At 33.8% G+C, this 18,061-nt stretch overlaps 2 protein-coding genes and 2 pseudogenes across 7 annotated transcripts; 3 read left to right on the forward strand and 1 right to left on the reverse strand.

Moving 5' to 3' along the window:
* Window positions 1-649: 649 nt before the first annotated feature.
* On the forward strand, window positions 650-4,720 carry LOC111297294 (receptor-like kinase TMK3). Of its 5 annotated transcripts, XM_089741287.1 has the most exons (4): window positions 650-756; window positions 959-1,071; window positions 1,159-3,404; window positions 3,968-4,720. In XM_089741287.1, exons 2-4 carry the CDS (start codon window positions 1,061-1,063, stop codon window positions 4,474-4,476), a joined length of 2,766 nt encoding a protein of 921 aa, XP_089597413.1. In that variant the 5' UTR covers window positions 650-756; window positions 959-1,060; the 3' UTR covers window positions 4,477-4,720. The 5 variants fall into 5 exon arrangements, with proteins under 5 accessions (XP_089597413.1, XP_089597412.1, XP_022747712.2 ...); XM_089741286.1 differs by having other exon boundaries at window positions 695-756; window positions 959-3,404; XM_022891977.2 differs by having other exon boundaries at window positions 737-1,071.
* Window positions 4,721-7,571: 2,851 nt separating this feature from the next.
* Window positions 7,572-10,117, reverse strand: LOC111297357 (nudix hydrolase 27, chloroplastic-like; annotated as a pseudogene). Its single transcript, XR_016326136.1, has 5 exons — window positions 9,930-10,117; window positions 9,048-9,140; window positions 8,840-8,934; window positions 8,272-8,386; window positions 7,572-8,158 (listed from the first exon to the last, which is right to left on the reverse strand). The product of XR_016326136.1 is annotated as a nudix hydrolase 27, chloroplastic-like (transcript).
* A 233-nt stretch (window positions 10,118-10,350) lies between these two features.
* Window positions 10,351-11,557, forward strand: LOC149515900 (uncharacterized; annotated as a pseudogene).
* A 2,252-nt stretch (window positions 11,558-13,809) lies between these two features.
* Window positions 13,810-15,959, forward strand: LOC111297987 (uncharacterized). Its single transcript, XM_089741699.1, has 4 exons — window positions 13,810-14,118; window positions 14,237-14,383; window positions 14,504-14,696; window positions 15,525-15,959. The coding sequence occupies exons 1-4, from the start codon at window positions 13,897-13,899 to the stop codon at window positions 15,662-15,664; spliced, it is 702 nt and encodes a 233-aa protein (XP_089597825.1). The 5' UTR covers window positions 13,810-13,896; the 3' UTR covers window positions 15,665-15,959.
* The last annotated feature ends 2,102 nt before the right edge of the window (window positions 15,960-18,061 follow it).

Consider the following 18,061-nt stretch of genomic DNA (forward strand, 5'->3'; position numbering starts at 1 on the left):
CATATTTTTTTTAATTTAAAAATCTATGAATCAAACTCAACAAAACCTATAAATCAAACAAATGCAACAAAGCTCAAGAATGAGAAAATTGATTAAGATGTATATAAAACAAATTTACAAACGATAATAAAGTACATGATCAGCCTTTAAGTTATTTTACCAGTTTTTCAATAAAATCTGAAAAGAACTTTCATGAGCGTAAATTAGCAATTATTCTTTCAACTTCGATGAATTTAGCAATAAAAAAAAAAAATTCCTATTTCTCCTCCCAAGCTTTGTAGTTGTCTGTGTTATTTTGTTATTCATAAAAGAATTTGAATGGTAGCTTCTACCAGAAACAAGTCCAGCAGGTCACAGATATCAAAGCAAAGAAGAAAATAGATCCACTCAATAAAAATGACCCACCAGCTTAATTATTGATACAAAATCAATCTGTTAAATCTGTCAATTACTACTATTAATATTAATTAATTAATTAAACAAACAAACAAACCAAAAAATTAGGAGTAGTGCTATTTTTATGAAAAAAAACTAGTGTTAAAAATAATGACAACCTGCATGTCACAACATGTTTCAAAAGACCGTACTGCCCTTGTCTTTTTGCAGTTGTTGATGAAGCAAGGAAGAGTGGAAAGGAAATGTCTGGTATGGCGTGTAACAAATGGAAAAGTGTTTTCCACAATCTTGATGTTGATGATATATATATATATATATATATATATGCACTTATAATGCTAATTCAGAAATTTACTTTAGGTATGGTCCAAGTTTCATTTTTTTTTTCCATTTTTTCAGTTTGGCTTAAATTCTTCAGCTTTGATCCCATTCGATAGCTCCTAAAGCTTTTTTTTTTTCTATGTTCTTTTGTTTGTTTTCATGAATTCTTGTGTTTCTTCAATGTCTCTCAGTGTTACTGGAATCTAAAGTCTTTTTTTTTTTTTAAATCGTTTGATGCAAGATTTGAAGTGGGTATTTGAAAAAACCACCAAAGGTGCTCAAATGAAGCTTCTTCGATAGTAGTTGGGGTGATTTAAGTCCAGTGCAGTACCAAATATCTGCAATGAGAAAGAAGTTTGCTTCAGTGCTTCTTTTATCTCTTGTTACAGTTGTTTTTAGCACCACTGACCCTGGTGACCTTGATATTTTAATGCAATTCAGAGACGGACTTGAGAATCCTGAGCTCTTGAAGTGGCCTGAAAATGGTGGTGACCCTTGTGGTCCTCCAAGCTGGAACCACGTGTATTGTGAGAAATCCAGGGTTACTCAGGTTCAGGCTCAAGGTGTGGGCTTGAAGGGTACTTTGCCTCAAAACTTAAACAGGCTCTCCATGCTCAAGAACATCGGTCTCCAAAGGAATCAGTTGAGTGGAAAGTTGCCATCTTTTTCTGGCTTATCTAATTTGCTGTATGCTTATTTAGATTACAACAATTTTGATTCTATTCCAGCTGATTTCTTTGATGGTTTAGATAATTTACAAGTCTTGGCATTGGATCACAACAATTTTAATGCTAGTACTGGCTGGTCATTTCCCAAAGCTTTGCAAAATTCTGCTCAGTTGACCAATCTTTCTTGTATGAGTTGTAATTTGATTGGTCCATTGCCGGATTTTCTTGGTTCCATGCCTTCCTTGACAAACTTGATGCTTTCTGGTAATAGTTTGTCTGGTGAAATTCCGGGGACTTTCAGCGGCAGTGCTCTGCAGATGCTTTGGCTGAATGATCCGCTTGGTAGGGGGATGACAGGTCCAATCGATGTTGTGGCAACAATTGAGTCCCTCACCGTTCTATGGCTGCATGGGAATCAGTTTACAGGACCAATTCCAACGAACATTGGTAACTTAACTCTCTTGAAGGATCTCAATCTTAATAGTAACAACCTTGTTGGCCCGATTCCTAATAGTTTAGCAGATATGAGATTGGACAACTTAGATTTAAACAATAATCAGTTGATGGGTCCAATTCCAATGTTTAAAACGACCAATGTGACTTTTGCTTCAAATAAATTCTGTCAAGCCACACAGGGGCTTCCTTGTGCCCCAGAAGTTATGGCGCTAATAGGGTTTCTTGGTGGGGTGAACTACCCTATGAGGCTTGTTTCTTCTTGGTCTGGTAATGAGCCTTGCAATTGGGTGGGAATTAGATGCAACAGTGGGAAGGTTTCAATCATAAACTTGCCCCATTATAATCTCTCTGGTATTTTGAGTCCAGCAGTTGCAAAGTTGGACTCCCTTTCTCAAATTAGGTTTCAATCTAACAATCTAAGTGGTCTGATTCCCGATAACTGGACTAGCTTGAGATCTCTGGAAAGTTTGGATCTCAGTGGCAATAATATATCTGGTCCATTACCAAAATTTAGTAGCACTGTGAATCTAGTAATATATGGTAATCCTTTATTGAATGGTGATAAGAAAGCTCCTTCCACTGGGGACAATACACCATCTGAGATTTCAGATTCTCCAGCCAATAGCCCATCTACCTCATCGAAAGGTTCAGGTTCGAGTCCCATTGATTCTTCCATGGAATCAAGCAAAACAAAAAGTTTCAAAAGAAACACATTTGTTCCAATTGTTGCTCCTGTTGCAAGTTTTGCAGTTCTTGCTTTTCTGGTCATTTCTCTATCCATCTACTGTTATAAGAAGAGAAAGGAAAATAAGTTGGCTTCAACTTCCCTGGTGATCCACCCAAGGGATCCATCTGATTCAGATAATGTGGTTAAGGTTGTTGTTGCCAGTAACACCAACGGAAGTACTTCTACACTAACCGGCAGTGGTTCTGCAAGCAGGAATAGTAGCAGCATTGGAGAGTCTCATGTCATTGAAGCAGGAAATTTGGTCATATCAGTTCAAGTTCTTCAAAATGTGACCAAAAATTTTGCGCCAGAAAATGAGCTTGGCCGTGGTGGCTTTGGTGTAGTTTATAAAGGGAAACTAGATGATGGAACACAGATTGCAGTTAAAAGAATGGAGGCTGGTGTGATTACAAACAAGGGCCTGGATGAATTCCAGGCTGAAATTGCAGTTCTTTCAAAGGTCCGGCATCGTCATCTGGTATCTCTTTTGGGTTATTCCATTGAAGGCAACGAGAGAATTCTTGTTTATGAATATATGCCTCAAGGAGCTCTTAGCAAGCACCTTTTCCATTGGAAGAGGCTGAAATTGGAGCCTCTATCTTGGAAGAGGCGGCTAAATATTGCCTTGGATGTAGCCAGAGGAATGGAGTATCTTCACACTCTGGCTCACCAAAGCTTCATACATAGAGATCTTAAGTCTTCAAATATTCTACTTGGTGATGATTTCAGAGCAAAAGTTTCAGATTTTGGTTTGGTCAAACTTGCTCCTGATGGAGAGAAATCTGTTGTGACCAGGCTTGCTGGGACTTTTGGTTACTTAGCACCAGAATATGCAGGTAAGCAACCCGTCTAAGCATTTCCAATCATTTGCAATGAGATTAAGCAGAAATAGACATGATAAATTTTCTCGAAATAGTCAATTTGTTTAAACTTTTAACAGTTCTAACTTTCTTTCCATCTGTAGCTTGAGTTCGTTGCTTGGAGTTACAAGTCTTCTTGCATGTAGTATATGTTAGTAGTAAGCTGCTCCAGAGGATCTTAAGTTGGTTTGGTCCAGGTTTTAGACATTTGGAAGCATATCTATCATATATCTTCACTTTTGGGATCAGATCTTTGGCTGGCCAAAATAAATCAGATCTTTGAACTAAGCTCCACATTGGAGTTTGAGTTAAAATCTTTGACATTGACCCAAGTTTGCATCTGTAAAATTTTTTATTGTTTACATCAAAATAAACAAGAAAGTTCAAATCTTTGCTATTACCTTTCAATTGAAATTTGGAGCAACGAGAAATTTTACTTGTGCTTAAGTAGTACAATGGCATCCCATAGACCGTAGTTGTTGTTCTTGATGTCCTTTTGCTTTTGTACTGACTCTAATTTCGCATGCCAATGATTTCAGTGACAGGAAAAATCACAACTAAAGCTGATGTCTTTAGTTTTGGTGTTGTACTGATGGAACTTCTGACTGGATTGATGGCGCTTGATGAGGATAGGCCTGAAGAGACCCAGTACCTAGCTGCATGGTTCTGGCATATCAAATCAGACAAGGAGAAATTGAGGGCTGCCATTGACCCAGCTCTTGATGTAAAAGACGAAACGTTCGAGAGTATCTCCATCATTGCTGAACTTGCTGGACATTGCACTGCAAGGGAACCCAGCCAACGGCCTGACATGGGCCATGCTGTGAATGTATTGGCTCCACTTGTTGAAAAATGGAAACCACTGGATGATGATAAAGATGACTATTGTGGCATTGATTACAGCCTTCCCCTTAACCAAATGGTGAAGGGTTGGCAGGAAGCAGAAGGAAAGGATTTTAGTTATGCAGACCTAGAAGACAGCAAAGGTAGTATCCCAGCTAGGCCTACTGGTTTTGCAGAGTCATTCACTTCTGCTGATGGTCGATAAAACAGGTACTTTGTTGCATATCTTTGAACACCTTGTTCATTTGGCAGTTATGGATAGTAGCTTGTGTTCTATCTGTTTGAGAATTCAATGCCAATGTATATATTTTTTATGGCGGTTGCTTTATTGGTGGATTTCCAGATATTTAAATTATAGTCTCGTTTCTAGGTTTCAGTTGTAATATTTTCCTGCTTATGATGATGTAGATCTAGAGCGGTGGTGAATGAGACCTTTTTGTTGGTCGTTCCTCGTTCTTTTTCCTTCCCCTCAAAGTCCATAAAGACATTTTCCTTCCTCAAGATTTCCCAACCTCTATTAAAGACACCCCTGAAGTCAAATCAATTTGGCCCCAAAACCTTTTGGTTGTTGATTCATATCTTGATACGTTCAGAGCATCATGTTGTGACCTGATGTTAAATGGACCAAAGCAATTTTTCCTGATATGTTAAATGTTTTGAAGTAGGAATAATTCCATGCCGGACAGAGGCTTCTTGGTAGCCGCTTAATAATTCTGATTCAGAACAATCAATGCTGCAAATGAACCAAAACTGACTCCATAATGGTATTCAGAGCTACAAATCAAGTAAATGAAAGCAGACCCATTTATTTACGTTGGTTGGATATATTATATCAGTCGCACCTACACTAACCAACACTTGAATTATTGTATTTTATTTTTGTGAGTTTGGTGATGGAACTCCATTGGTATTTTATTTCTGCAAAAGTCCGATTCCTTTCTGTTAACCTTTTTTTTATTATGAACAACTGATCCGTTAATGTTATCACCATTTCGAGCCAACACTAGATCTAGCACCTCCACAAGCAAATGGACCCATAAAGGCATAAACATTATGCAAGTTTGGCTCAATGCAATAAAAAATACTGTGGCAGGCAATCAGTGGGGTAGTGTGCACTGGCGGCGTAGTGTTGCCCAATAGTTGGGCTGCTTGTTATTGCCATTTGCGAAGTTGGGTGCATCATGACTCGATGATTACTAGGTAACACCCAACACCAACATGACAATGTGGGTCTACGTTGTTTACTTCAAATGATAGAGTTGCACTTCTCGACACGTGGTTGGCCCCCTTTCCTGTCATGTTTTTGGACAGATTTGCCAATTCGTTATGATTCGATTTCTTAAGATGATGGTGATAGTGCTCCTATTTTTCTTTGGATAAAGGAAAGTGACAAATGATGTAGAGACTGCCTTGAAGTTTTATCATACTCCTAATAATGATGCAAGGAATCATGCCATTTTGTACATTTCGACTATCAATAACACAACTAATATAAAAATAATAAATGAGAGTTTAACATAGTTTAAAATTCGAATCGTAACATTTGTAATTTTTTTTTTTATCTGTAGACTGTCTTTATAAGCAAATACTACAAGCTATAAATAGAGAATTAGAAAAGACGAAAGGGGAAGAAATCTTGCCTGCAGACTTTGGTAAATAAAGTCTGATAGCTGCAGATCTAGTGCTGCAAAAACAAAAGCATTAGTGCATCATTAGCACCAAGGCTGCTAAAAATATAAGAAAAATTCACAATTTGTTACAGAGACCATAACAAAAGAGAATGCTGTGTTGTTTCACTACTGATTCCTAGGAAATACTGGAGGGCAAGAGCAGCATGCTCCTGCAATGTGGCAATAATTAGTAAGTATTAACAGACAGCTTCTGTTATATTCTACCTGAACTACAAGAGAACTGAAAATATAAAATAAGCAACAAAGATAGTTACCGAGATGTGTCTTAATATTTGGTATATATACTGAAGAACCTCTAGCATGTATGTAGCTGCCGCCCTGTGCAAAAATGTGAAAGGTAAATATAGAATTGCACTTAAACTGCTTTGTTGAGAGGCAGCAAGAAATCAAAAGCTTCAAGAGCTAACCAAGCTATATGATAGTACCAAATGATTTAGGATCATGCTAACAAAGGTATGATTACAAACAAAAAAGTGGTCTGCACTCTCCCTTTCTTGTGGAATCACAAAATAAACTTTGATCTAGCCCCAGAAGTGCAGCTTTAAACTTTGAAGTATTAAAGGTAGTAAATTCAAGCTTTGGAACATGATTCCTGGCCTATGATCTATCTTGCTGCCAGCAAATTGAGTTCCCATTGCTTGGCAAAAAAAAAAAGTTCCCAGTGCACCTTTGCTTTCAACTGGCATTGAAACTTCCCAAGATACCAGTTAAGTCCAACAGAAAACAACCAATAAGAGAATCGTATGTCATCGACTAGGAATGATAACGGTTTGAATTTAATCGAAATCAATTTGATTTTTTTCGAATAATACATAAAATTATAATTTTTTAAAATTTGAATCCAACTTGAACTTCCATACGATCTGATTCAAACCAAATTCAACTAGTTCAATTTGATTTAGTTCATTAGTTTTTTAAATTTAAATTTATTAATTTTATATATTATTTTAATATATTTTTTATTATATTTAAATAGATTTAAGTATAAAATAATTATTTTTATTTTATAAAAATTTAAAAAATATATAAAGTTAATAAAAATATATAATTTGATTTAATTTATTTTTTATGGTTTCTTTTTTCTTTATTCAAAAATTGATCCGTATCTAATATATATATATATATATATATATATATTTAATATATAAATTTAATCCAAATCAAATAAGAAAAAATTCAATCCATACCGAACACTATAAGTTTAAATCAATTTTTAAGTTTTCGATTTTTTTTTTCACTCTTTATCCGGATTCATGAACAAACTCAAGCTAAAGCTCAGATCAAGGTTAAACCAAGCTTGAATTAGACTAACTAGTTTTGAGTAGCATTGGAGCCTTGAATAGGCTAAATCAATTTCAACAAAATCCTGAATCCGTGATTAAAGATTGAACTTGATCACTAGTACTACGAGTATGTAAAACTACTTTAACTCCTCTACCACATGGCTAATAGGAGAAGCTCCACCAGTTAGGATAAACATTATTTACATCTTGAATGGGCATATGCAGATCAAAGGTCCAACAATATAATGAATTTCAAAGTAGAGAACCAGAAGCCCTCGCATCTTCTGAAAAGATTACCTCATATGAAAATTAATATAACAATTAATGAACCTAAGCAAATTGAATTTCAATGAATTTTGAGAATTACATTCGAAGTTTAATTAAGAGTTATAAATAAAAGGCCATTCAAGAATAATGTGATCTAGAACCAAAAGGTTGGTGCAACTATATATGGTCTGAGGCCCAGAAGGGAGAAGAAAGGGTGAGGTACCAACTCAAATCCTATTTCAAGAGTCAATGCAATGCATTAAGACAATAATCATGAATCTTGAATATCCTCCACAGACAAAAAAAACATGGCACTTACTCATCCAAAAATTCACTTCTCAGTTGAGAGAGAGAGAGATTAACTATTGCCGGTGAACAAATAAATTTTGTTTCATTCAAATTTGATCCAATTGCATCAGCTTGATAGCAAAGGTTTCCAATGTTTTTTTTATATTCTCAATCCACCCCAACCCCAACAGTGCAAAACTATGATGCTTGACCCTGCAGAAAATGTTAATTCCTTTTAGTTTGCTTATGTACTTCTCTTCCATTAGGTTCATTTTCGGTTGAATGCTGTATACAATGAGAAGTAGGGGCTGAATACTTTGAGAACTTGTTCATAGACTGGCTTCTTAAAATCCATAGCCTGCTCGAAATATAGTTTCGAAGGATTAGTCAAGGATAATAAGAGATCTCCAATAACATAGTAGGTTTTATAAGAACTATAAAATAAAGGATCAGCCAATTAGAGAAACTTACAAGCTCTACAACTTGTTCTGGTAGCCTCCATGACCAGTCCTTGAACTCTGGCTTCTCAGAACCATCACCTAAAAGATTAATCTCTTCTTCATTTCCAGTGAACTTAAAAAGAAACCTGTTTCAGTAGCATAAAAGAAAGTCAAAATAAAGCATGGATTTTAATCAGATTTCAAAGGTCGGAAGCTTCCTAGACAAATTCAAAGAAAGAATGGAGTTTGAATAGGTGATCAATATGCAAAAAAAAAAAAGCCAGAAGGAAGGTAAAAGACAGAGGCCATTATAACCAAAATATGGAGTATAGCACTCACAAAAACAAACACAAGAATGCAATTTGACTGAGAGTTGATTCCAACTACAAACAATGCATGACACAAAAGCAACTAATTATCTCAAGGTTAATAGTAATAATTCACAAACAACAATGGAAAGCAAAACATTAGGCAGACCTCAACATGAGCAATCAAACTTTCAAATGGGGTGAACCACACAATTGTAGTTGATGGAAGTACCACTGCTCTTCAAAATGTCTTATGCATTTAGATGTCTATAGTACAGATAGTATCCTTACCACTTCTGTGCTTGACCCTTACAATTTGTCCCTCATCTATGATTAAGCTTATTTTTCACTTTGATTGGGAAAGCATAATTCAGCCAATAAGGCTCCTGTACATGGAATGGCAGAAATCAGTTCAATAACCTTCAACAGAATAATTGTTTCATTGTTTGAGATGTGATATACAAAGATTTAATTTAATGAGAATAATCTTGAAACATGCCTCTGCAAAAAATTTAGCTGATGTAACACCAGTTTCTTCTCTCAGTTCCCTTCTGGCTGCTTTTCTTAGATCTTCACCATTATTAGCACCACCCTGCATCATGCATACTCGATACAATTGGCATATCCACATGATAAAGTATATCAGATTCAAAGTTTTAGAAGCCAAGAGACACATCAAAAAGTTCACACTGCCGAACCCTAACTGCCCAGGGTGAATAATAATATTCACATGCAGCATATCCCTACACAGGCCTTAAGATGAACTACAATTTTATCTTGTTCCATTAGATTCATAAGAAATTTCCATTTCCACCTAAAAATAACTCCATAAAACAAGCTTTCACCTATCTTATGACAACTAGGGTTGGCAGTATGCCTCTGGCCGCTTTCATTTAAGTGCCTAAAGCCTCAAACTTATGACAACTAGTCTTAGATACTCCACCCTCAAACTTACAGTTGGTTTAAGGGACAGTCATAGACACAAGACGCATTAGCACTCAGCTCCAAAGAAGAATACACTACCTGTTCCCCTAACTATTTCATACGCAGCACTCCTTGTTAGTAATCGACATGACTGTACCAAAACCAACAGACTACCTTCTTGTTTCTCTGCTTTAAAATTCTATTATTTCGAATTGAATGACCCTGCAGTTTCCAATGCCAACTTATATGCAGACTGTTTGCTTAAGCTTAACACAATTTCAATTCTACCTTACTAAAAATAAATTTAACAATGTAGGAACCAAGTTCAATTTTACCCTGAAGAACCCAATTGGAAAATGATGAACAAAAGTCGAAAAAAAATAGAGCCAAAAAAATCCAACCAATGAAACCCTATCTAACAAGATAAACGCAGAACTTCTGGAAAAGAAGCAAATACCTGATGCATTTGCCAGGTGTTTGGAATATATATCGTCGACGCCGTAAATATCTAAAAATCCAAATAAAAAGCCTATCAAAATCAAAAACATCAAATTGAAATCAATAACCGAGAAAATTAGAGAAAAGGGGAGAACTTTTTAGAAGGATTTACGAGACAAATTTCGACATTTTTCGTGCATCCGTCAGGAGTACCTTAAATGGCAAAGGACCTTCTAAAGTGGCACCCAGGAAAATTTACCAATTTCACAAGGGTAATTTCGTCTCTCGGTCCCACAAAACACCGAATATCCCACTTGTTGACACCCTGCCATTTTACTTCGTCGTTTTGATGAGTTTCTGAACCCCAAAAAACCCAACCCAACGCTCTTTTTATTGAGCCCCAAGTTTCTCTCACTTTTTTTAAAAACGTAATGAAATGAGTCCCCAGCAAGACTCCCCAGCTTATCTTCCAGTGTTTTCTTTTCCAAAACTACCCTCCCCGCCTTACCTTAATTTAGTGTTTCGTTATACGATCCGCCCTTAAAACCCCAGCTTTTATATAGAAACCCTTTCTCTTTCACTTAACATTTTGTTTTCGGTTCTTTCCATTTTCTTTCACTTAATTTCATTGTCCTTAAAGCTGACGTCATCAACATGGTGGAGGCCGCCGGTGATGGTGGAGGAGGAGTTTCGTTTACGGTCGTTTTCTTCGATGGAGACTGCGAAACCAGTATAGGGAACGTCGTTATTTATGAATTGATGGATTTCAAGGCTTTCCAATCGATTCTCAGCCGTAAGATCGGAATCTTACCTTACCAGTTCTCCGTCTACATTGCCGACAGAAACGACTCGCGCAACCGTGTCCCTATCACCGGAAAAGTCAATTTATCAGCCATTTCTCGCGAAATGGACAGTTAATTCTTCGTCGTATTGAAAAGATCGCGGCGGTCTGAGACAAGAAAAGGACAGAACAAAGAACCGTCTCTTCCGTAGGCGGCGATGAAGAAGGAACCGCCCGCCAACATTATGTTGTTGAGGCGAGGCGGTGGTGGAGTCAATAATTTGATGGACGCCAGGGTATTTACGGGATTCGATGGATTTGATAGGCCGGTAAGGGATTTGCAAACGGAGAAAGTGAGCTATTTGGTGAATATGGGAAGGATAAATTTGAGAATTGAAAGGGAACTGAAAAGTTTGGTTTGCGAAGACTGCGAGAACACTAACGTTGTCGGAAGAGATGTCGGGTTTCACTGGTGCGTTTACGATGGTGTTACTTTCGGGTTCCGATCCAATCTGGGCCAATTGCCCGACCCGGAAAAAATCCTGCTTAATAATAGAAAAAATAGATTTTGGTGGAAAAATGAAGAAATAACACCGGTTTTAGCATGAGCCCCTGGCCGTGGTGAAGTGGGGGGTTCAATTGAAAGATAAAGAAAAGCTTTTTGGGCACAGTTGGGAAGAATGTTTTTGCCATGACATGGAAAATGATTGTTTCCTGGGTTTTCTTTTTTTTTTTTAATTGAAGGGTTGGAAAGGAGAAAAAAATTGTGAAAGATGTTGATTTTTACTTAATTATTAGGATGAGAATTGCTGATTCGCTGATCTTATCCTTTATTTTTTCTTTAGGATGAAAAACTGGAAGTTAAGATATTCAAAATAATTTTAATAAATAATTATAAAATAATTCGAAATTAAAACTTTTACATCGATTATGTATATTTTTTGTTGTATATGTTCCGATGGGATTCACCTTTTAGTTTGTCCTCGTGAAATGATACCTTTTAGCCTTTTCAAAATGATTTTATTAATTTTCTATAAGATCACAAGTTTGTAATAATAGCAATAATAGAAAGTTTATAGCTTTTCCATGATGGAATGCTTCATTATATGCAAACTTGATTGTTAGATATTATCTTACCGCTGTTACTGAATGACAAGTCAAAAAGTTTGTGGTCCTTGAGGAATGGAGTTTGAAGCACTGGCATTGCCTTTATAAAAGGTTTTCCAAGGTTTATAATGTTAATCTTAGTTGAAAAAAAAATTTCTAAAATTTATTATTTTTTTTATGATACATTAGTAATTTTTAAATATATTCGTGAAGTACGTGGTTACAGTTTAAAAGTTTTAACAGTAGTTTAATATTAAATAAATATTTTTTTATTTTAATACTTTTCTTTAAATTCCTGAAACCTAGCGTGAAACCCAAGCCCAAAAGCCTCCTGGGCCGCTGAACCCTTCCTTTCTTTTGTTTCAAGCGTATAATTTCCATTGTCGTGAGAAGGCCCCACCGTTCACGGTTAGCAAAAATGGAAGCGCTCGCACCGTAACTCCCCCTCTCCTATAGTGAACACTCACTCGACACGTGTAACTGAAAACGACCGACAGATATATCTGTATAACCCAGATGAATTGAGCAGCCGTTGCTTTTGATTTTCTCCCTGGCGCATTTCAGCCTTTCCGCTATTTTCGCTCGCATGCCCGTGCGTGTACAAAAATTTGTACTCGCCTCCTTAAGTTAACCACGGGTCATCTGGACCTATGGTTCGTAAAATGTGGAGATTGGGAAACTTGTTTGTTGGAAGAGTGAGTGGGGGAAGATATATATAAATATGGATAAAAAGGACAGACCAAAACGGCCGAGGAGTGGGTGGAGAGGGAGCCGAGCAATACGGCACTGAGTCGCTGTTGGCTGCGTGTGCTGACTGTCACGTGACCTCTGTACGGTCCATTCAGCCCAATAGCAGCCTAATTCCTTGTTTGGCTTTATTATTATATTAAATCATTTGGAATTTCACCTTTTTATTTATTTATTTTAAATTAAAACTTCACCTTTAACAATTCAAATTAGCTTCAATGTTCATTTATTAATGAATTTATTTACTTACCAATTATTTGCACAACTCAACATTTACTTGTATTGCATGTTTATTGAATAGGTTATATAATGTTTAGTTTTATGCTTTGCATATTTTCAAAATAATTTAAATAAAATTTGAGGTTTAATTCAAATTTACGTAATATTTTTAAAAAATAATATCAAATAAATTTAAATTTTAAATTATAATACTTATAATATCTTTTACTATTCTCAAACTACAACATTTTTTATAAAAATAATTCAAATTATAAAACAAATTTCATAGCTTAAAGATGAAAAAGCTAAATCCCTTTATTACTTAGCCAAATAAAAGGATAGAGTAAATGATTCCTTGAATGTTTTTTAAGTAAAAGATGAAAGAATGGTTACTTTTGTTTCATTGTTGTAACTAAAAAGGCAATGCTATTTTGCTTTCAAGTTTATGTACTTTTCCATAAAAGAAAGAAATGAATATTTTGCCTTTGCACTCACTCCATTTTGAAAACTTTGATTTTTAATCAAATTTTGCTTAATTTTATTTATTTTTGAATAATTGCACCTATAGTATTGAAATTTTAATTTAAGTATCTTATTGATTTTCATATTTCAAAACATCACATTTTTCTTCAAAATTTCAATTTCTATGTAAAAAAAATCAATCAATCTAATTTAAGGTAAAACACAATTGAAGTATAATTGAATTGATAACTCAACATTGGAAAGAATAAAATAATTTTTTAATACAAATTAATTTTGAAGACAAAAAAGTATGAATTTAAAATTATTATAATAATAATAATAAAAATGATATTTAAGTGAATCCGAGACCTAGTGCAGTGAACTCATGCAAATATTTTTTAAGAAATGATGTGTGATAGGCTTAAAATTCAAATTAAAAAATATAAATAAAAAAGTAAAATTTTATGATAGGTGGAATTTACTTTAATTTCTTTATGGAATTCAAACGAACCAAACAAGGCCTATCGTATATGCCATTTCTCTTTCCCTTTTAAAGGACAGAACCTGTAGCGCCATTTTGAAAGCAGAGCCCCCGACATTTTTCTCTTCTTCCTAGAAACCCAAAATACCTTCCCTTCGCTTCACTTCTTCTTCTTCTCGTTGAAGAACAATGGCAAATGAGTTTTCTAACTTTCCACCAAATTTGGACGATGATAAACTTTGGCTCCCTTCTGACATTTTCCTCAACGATGTCCCTTCCAAATTCAAGCCCCACCTTCACCACCATCACCACAATCTCCCTTTCACTTGCATGGACGACTTAGCTCTTCGTTTCGCTGCTCTTTCTCTTTCTAAACATCAGCAAAAACCACCCAAATCTTCCAACTTTGAGGTTCTTTTCTTTGCCCGTTACTATTTCTTGGTTTGCATGACTTTGTGCGTGGCAACCTCGTCCTGTTTCTCATGTTATATCGTCTTCTACTCTTTTTCTTTTTCTTTAAACTCTGCAGAGGCGTAAAGAACCGGCTCGTTACAGTTCGATGAATGGCACTGGTTTCGAAGTGGGTCAAAGCTTTTACGGGCTGAGAACCGGTCCATTTCTTGGCGGGACTAAACCGGTTTATGAATTTCAGTTCTTGAAACCAAATCAAGACGAGGTAAGAAAAAGCTTTTGGTTTTGGTGTTTTTACAGTCATGAACGGTCTTTTCAGTGTTTGATGGGATGTTATTAAAGCTAAATAATTCGTTCTCATTATTTTATACATTTTGTTTTGTAGGTTGAGAGCTACGTTGAAGCAAGGGCTAGGGTTCTGCAGATGCAGCAAAACCGGCATGTGCAAAACCGGCTTTTACCAACTCCTAATAAGCTCAGGTTAGGTGGAGGATTGGTGAGAGAATCTGGAGGTACTGGAGTTTTTCATCCCCGCGTTATCCCGAAAGACACTACTTTTGATTCCAAAAAGAAACAAAGTTAGTTTTCTTTCTTCTTTTTGCTTTGTTTTTTTCCGTTTTATTTTTTAACGTATTGTGTTGATTATAAAAGATTTTTGGGTTTTTTATTGGTAAAGAATTATTGATTTAGGCATTGAAAATTAATTATTATTTATTTGTTTCTTGGTTTTCATTCTTTTGTTTTAAGGGTTTCTGAATTTTGTTGCTTGGGATTATGGTTTTTGTTTCTTTTTGGTATCGAAGCATGGGGTTTTCTGCAGTGATTGATGGATTGCTGGTGCAGCGTTTGTTCATTGTTGTACTTTTTTTTTCCTTTTACAGATAAATAAAATAACAAAATTTATGAAAATAGACTAAAAGATTATTACAATTGGTTGATTATGAACCTTTTTTTTTACCAGGCATGGGTTATATCACCACCTTGCTTTGCTTTTATGAGATACTTTTTGGATGAAATAATATAAATATGTTAATGTGGTCTTTGTATGAAAGATAAAAGGAAGTATTGTTAGAAGAAATGTGTTCTCTTTGTTTTACTTGTACAGTTTGCACAAATTAGGATGTTCAAAACCAATAAGTCTTTTCTAATTTTCTTTACCTTGATAGAAATGTTTATATGAAATGAAGTATCTTAAGTTTTTCGTAGGCAAAATGGAATTCCAGTTCTTACTCAAACATTTATTATAGTTTAATGAGGGAAAGTCCATGAGTTAAGTACTACTACTACTACATAACTTGAATCTCATTGCTAGGTCTGGCTGCCAAGAAAAAGCTTTTATGCATTAGTTCATTTTGATTAATGGTGTAATCAAAGAAGATCCAATTTTTGCTTATTGTCCTCGGCAGGTACGAGAAAAAGACAATCACATGAGATTCAAGTCAGTCGACAAATGAACTCCATGAACAGGATTGTTGTTGGCAAACAAGAGGATTGCTATTATCATCTTCCTCCAGAGATGGGGTTGCCTAGAGACTGGACTTACTGACCTTTCTTCACTCATCTATGCAACTCGTTTGCCATGAAAATATGTTGATATGATAGAATAAGAGATCAGCTTGAGGGAGATGAAAAAAACATTTGGGGCTTTGTGCAGTCTATGAAAAAGGAAAAAGATGACAAGCTTTGGAAGAAAGTAGGTCTAAGTCTACTCTTTTGTGTAGCTTTTAGAGCGATAGATAAATAAGTGGTTTTGAAAGGTGGTGAATTGACTTGCTTTTTTTGCCAGTCTTTTGTATTATGTCCCTATTAACTAACAGCAATAGTAGTAGAATATTTAAAGCTCTTTAAAAAATATAAGTTTTTATTTGCTTGTATGGATTTAATAGCATGTGACATGCCAGAACACCCTCAAAGCACTTTTTTTTTTTTCCCACAAAGATCTTTTGCCCTTTATGTCTTGAGGTTTCCTGTGTTAGCTGAAGACAGCAGGCATTTATGGCTTCATTATTTGCAGAGCAATAGCACTGTTATTTTTTAATGGTAAAGTCATGTTAATATATATAACTTTTTTTAATCACAATTACTGCAAGTTCAGATATAATCAAATATTAAATCATTAAATAATCAAATGTTAAATTATTGAATAATTTAATTAATTAATTAATTAATTATAACTTAATAAGATAAAATCAACACAAAATTGAATCAAATTCATATATAATGAGTTTTGAATTTAAAACTTCAAAATTTTAGGATTTATTTCTCCACTCTAAATCAGAGGTTTCATTGGCATCTTATATATAACTTTAAACATTCTTTTCCTTTATATTTTCGTTTTATTTTTCTTTTTATGAAAGGGCTATGGTTGTGGACTTTTTAGTTGAAAGGGTTTCATATGGGCCATGAATCTCATTATCCCTTATTAATCAATTTATTACTCGATTATGGTCACTGGTCAGCAGTAATATAAGTTGTATGCTTTGTGATTGTTACAGTAGCAGATATTTTGCATCAAAAAGCTCATAAAATTATTAACAGATAATTAATTCATGAAAAAAAAAATTACTAATTTATTATAGCAAAGTTTACTGAAATAAATTATTATAATAAAAAATATAATTTCATAAAATTCAAATTATATATGCTCGATATTTATACCAACAAGATGATTAAATTTGAATATCGACTAGAATACTTTAATTTTGATTTTATGCTTGCATTATAGATTGTTCTATCATAATAACTCAGAAGGCAACCGATCGTGAACAATATTAGAAAAAGATTTCTAATTTTTTTTTTACCATGGGTCAGAATTGGTGATTGAATCGAGCTTACAATTTTCCATTGATAATGCATAAAATAGTAATTAAAAAAAAATGAATTGAGTCTAACTTAATTGATTGAATAGTTTAAGTTTTGGAAGATCAATGAAATTTGTTAGTTATTAATAAAATTTTGATAATTTTTATTATTTTTATTTGAACTTAGATCTTTTTGACATGTACGATTAGTTTTTATTTTCTTTAAAAATACTTAAGTAATATGATTAGGTTTTTTTAAAAATATTTTATATGTACATATAAATAAGAAAATAAAAATTAACCACATTTCCAATTATGAAAATGTCACAAAATCTAAAGATTAACATAAATTAACCACGTTGATCTTTGATTAGATGAGTCGAGCTAGGTTTGGGATGAGTCAATTTAGTTTGGATCATTTTGGATCTTAAAAAATCAGATCAATTTTAGGTTAAATCATTTTGGATTTGGATTGTTTTAGATTCAGTTCATTTTAGATTCTAACTAATTTGGGTGATACGTGGATTACTTGGGTACAAATCATTTAGGTTCAGATAATTTCAAATTCAATTTATTAATTTTTAGAATCAAATTAAATTAAACTTAAATAGATAATTTGATTGAGTTCAAATAAAATTTTATTATAATTTTATTTGAAAAAGTTAAAAAAATAATATTTTAAAAATAGATATAGATATTGTAGCTTGTTATTTGTATGCTTTAAGTTAAAGTGAATATTTAAATAAATGAAAATATATGATTATATTAGATTTGATAAATTTAAATATGATATAATAACATTATACTAAAATGTTATGAGAAAAATCGTATGAATTTTAAAAAAATTACGTTCCGTTTTTAGGGTTTATAAATACATATAAGATATAAAAAAATATGTTTAATTAAATCGTGCTATAAAAATACACTTATAAAACATGCTAAATATATTTATGAAATGTTTAATAATTTTTTATATTTATTTTAATTTAATATAAATATATAAAGATTATTTTAAACTTTTAATTATAATACATAATTACATATTTTAAATAATCATATGAAAATTATTTTAAATATTTAATTATCATACAAATTTAATATGCAAATTTTTATATTAATTATATAATTGCAATATAAATAAT

The sequence above is a fragment of the Durio zibethinus genome, chromosome 12 (assembly GCF_047325235.1).
Source record: "Durio zibethinus cultivar Kanyao isolate XHJ-2024 chromosome 12, ASM4732523v1, whole genome shotgun sequence".
Lineage (NCBI taxonomy): Eukaryota > Viridiplantae > Streptophyta > Magnoliopsida > Malvales > Malvaceae > Durio > Durio zibethinus.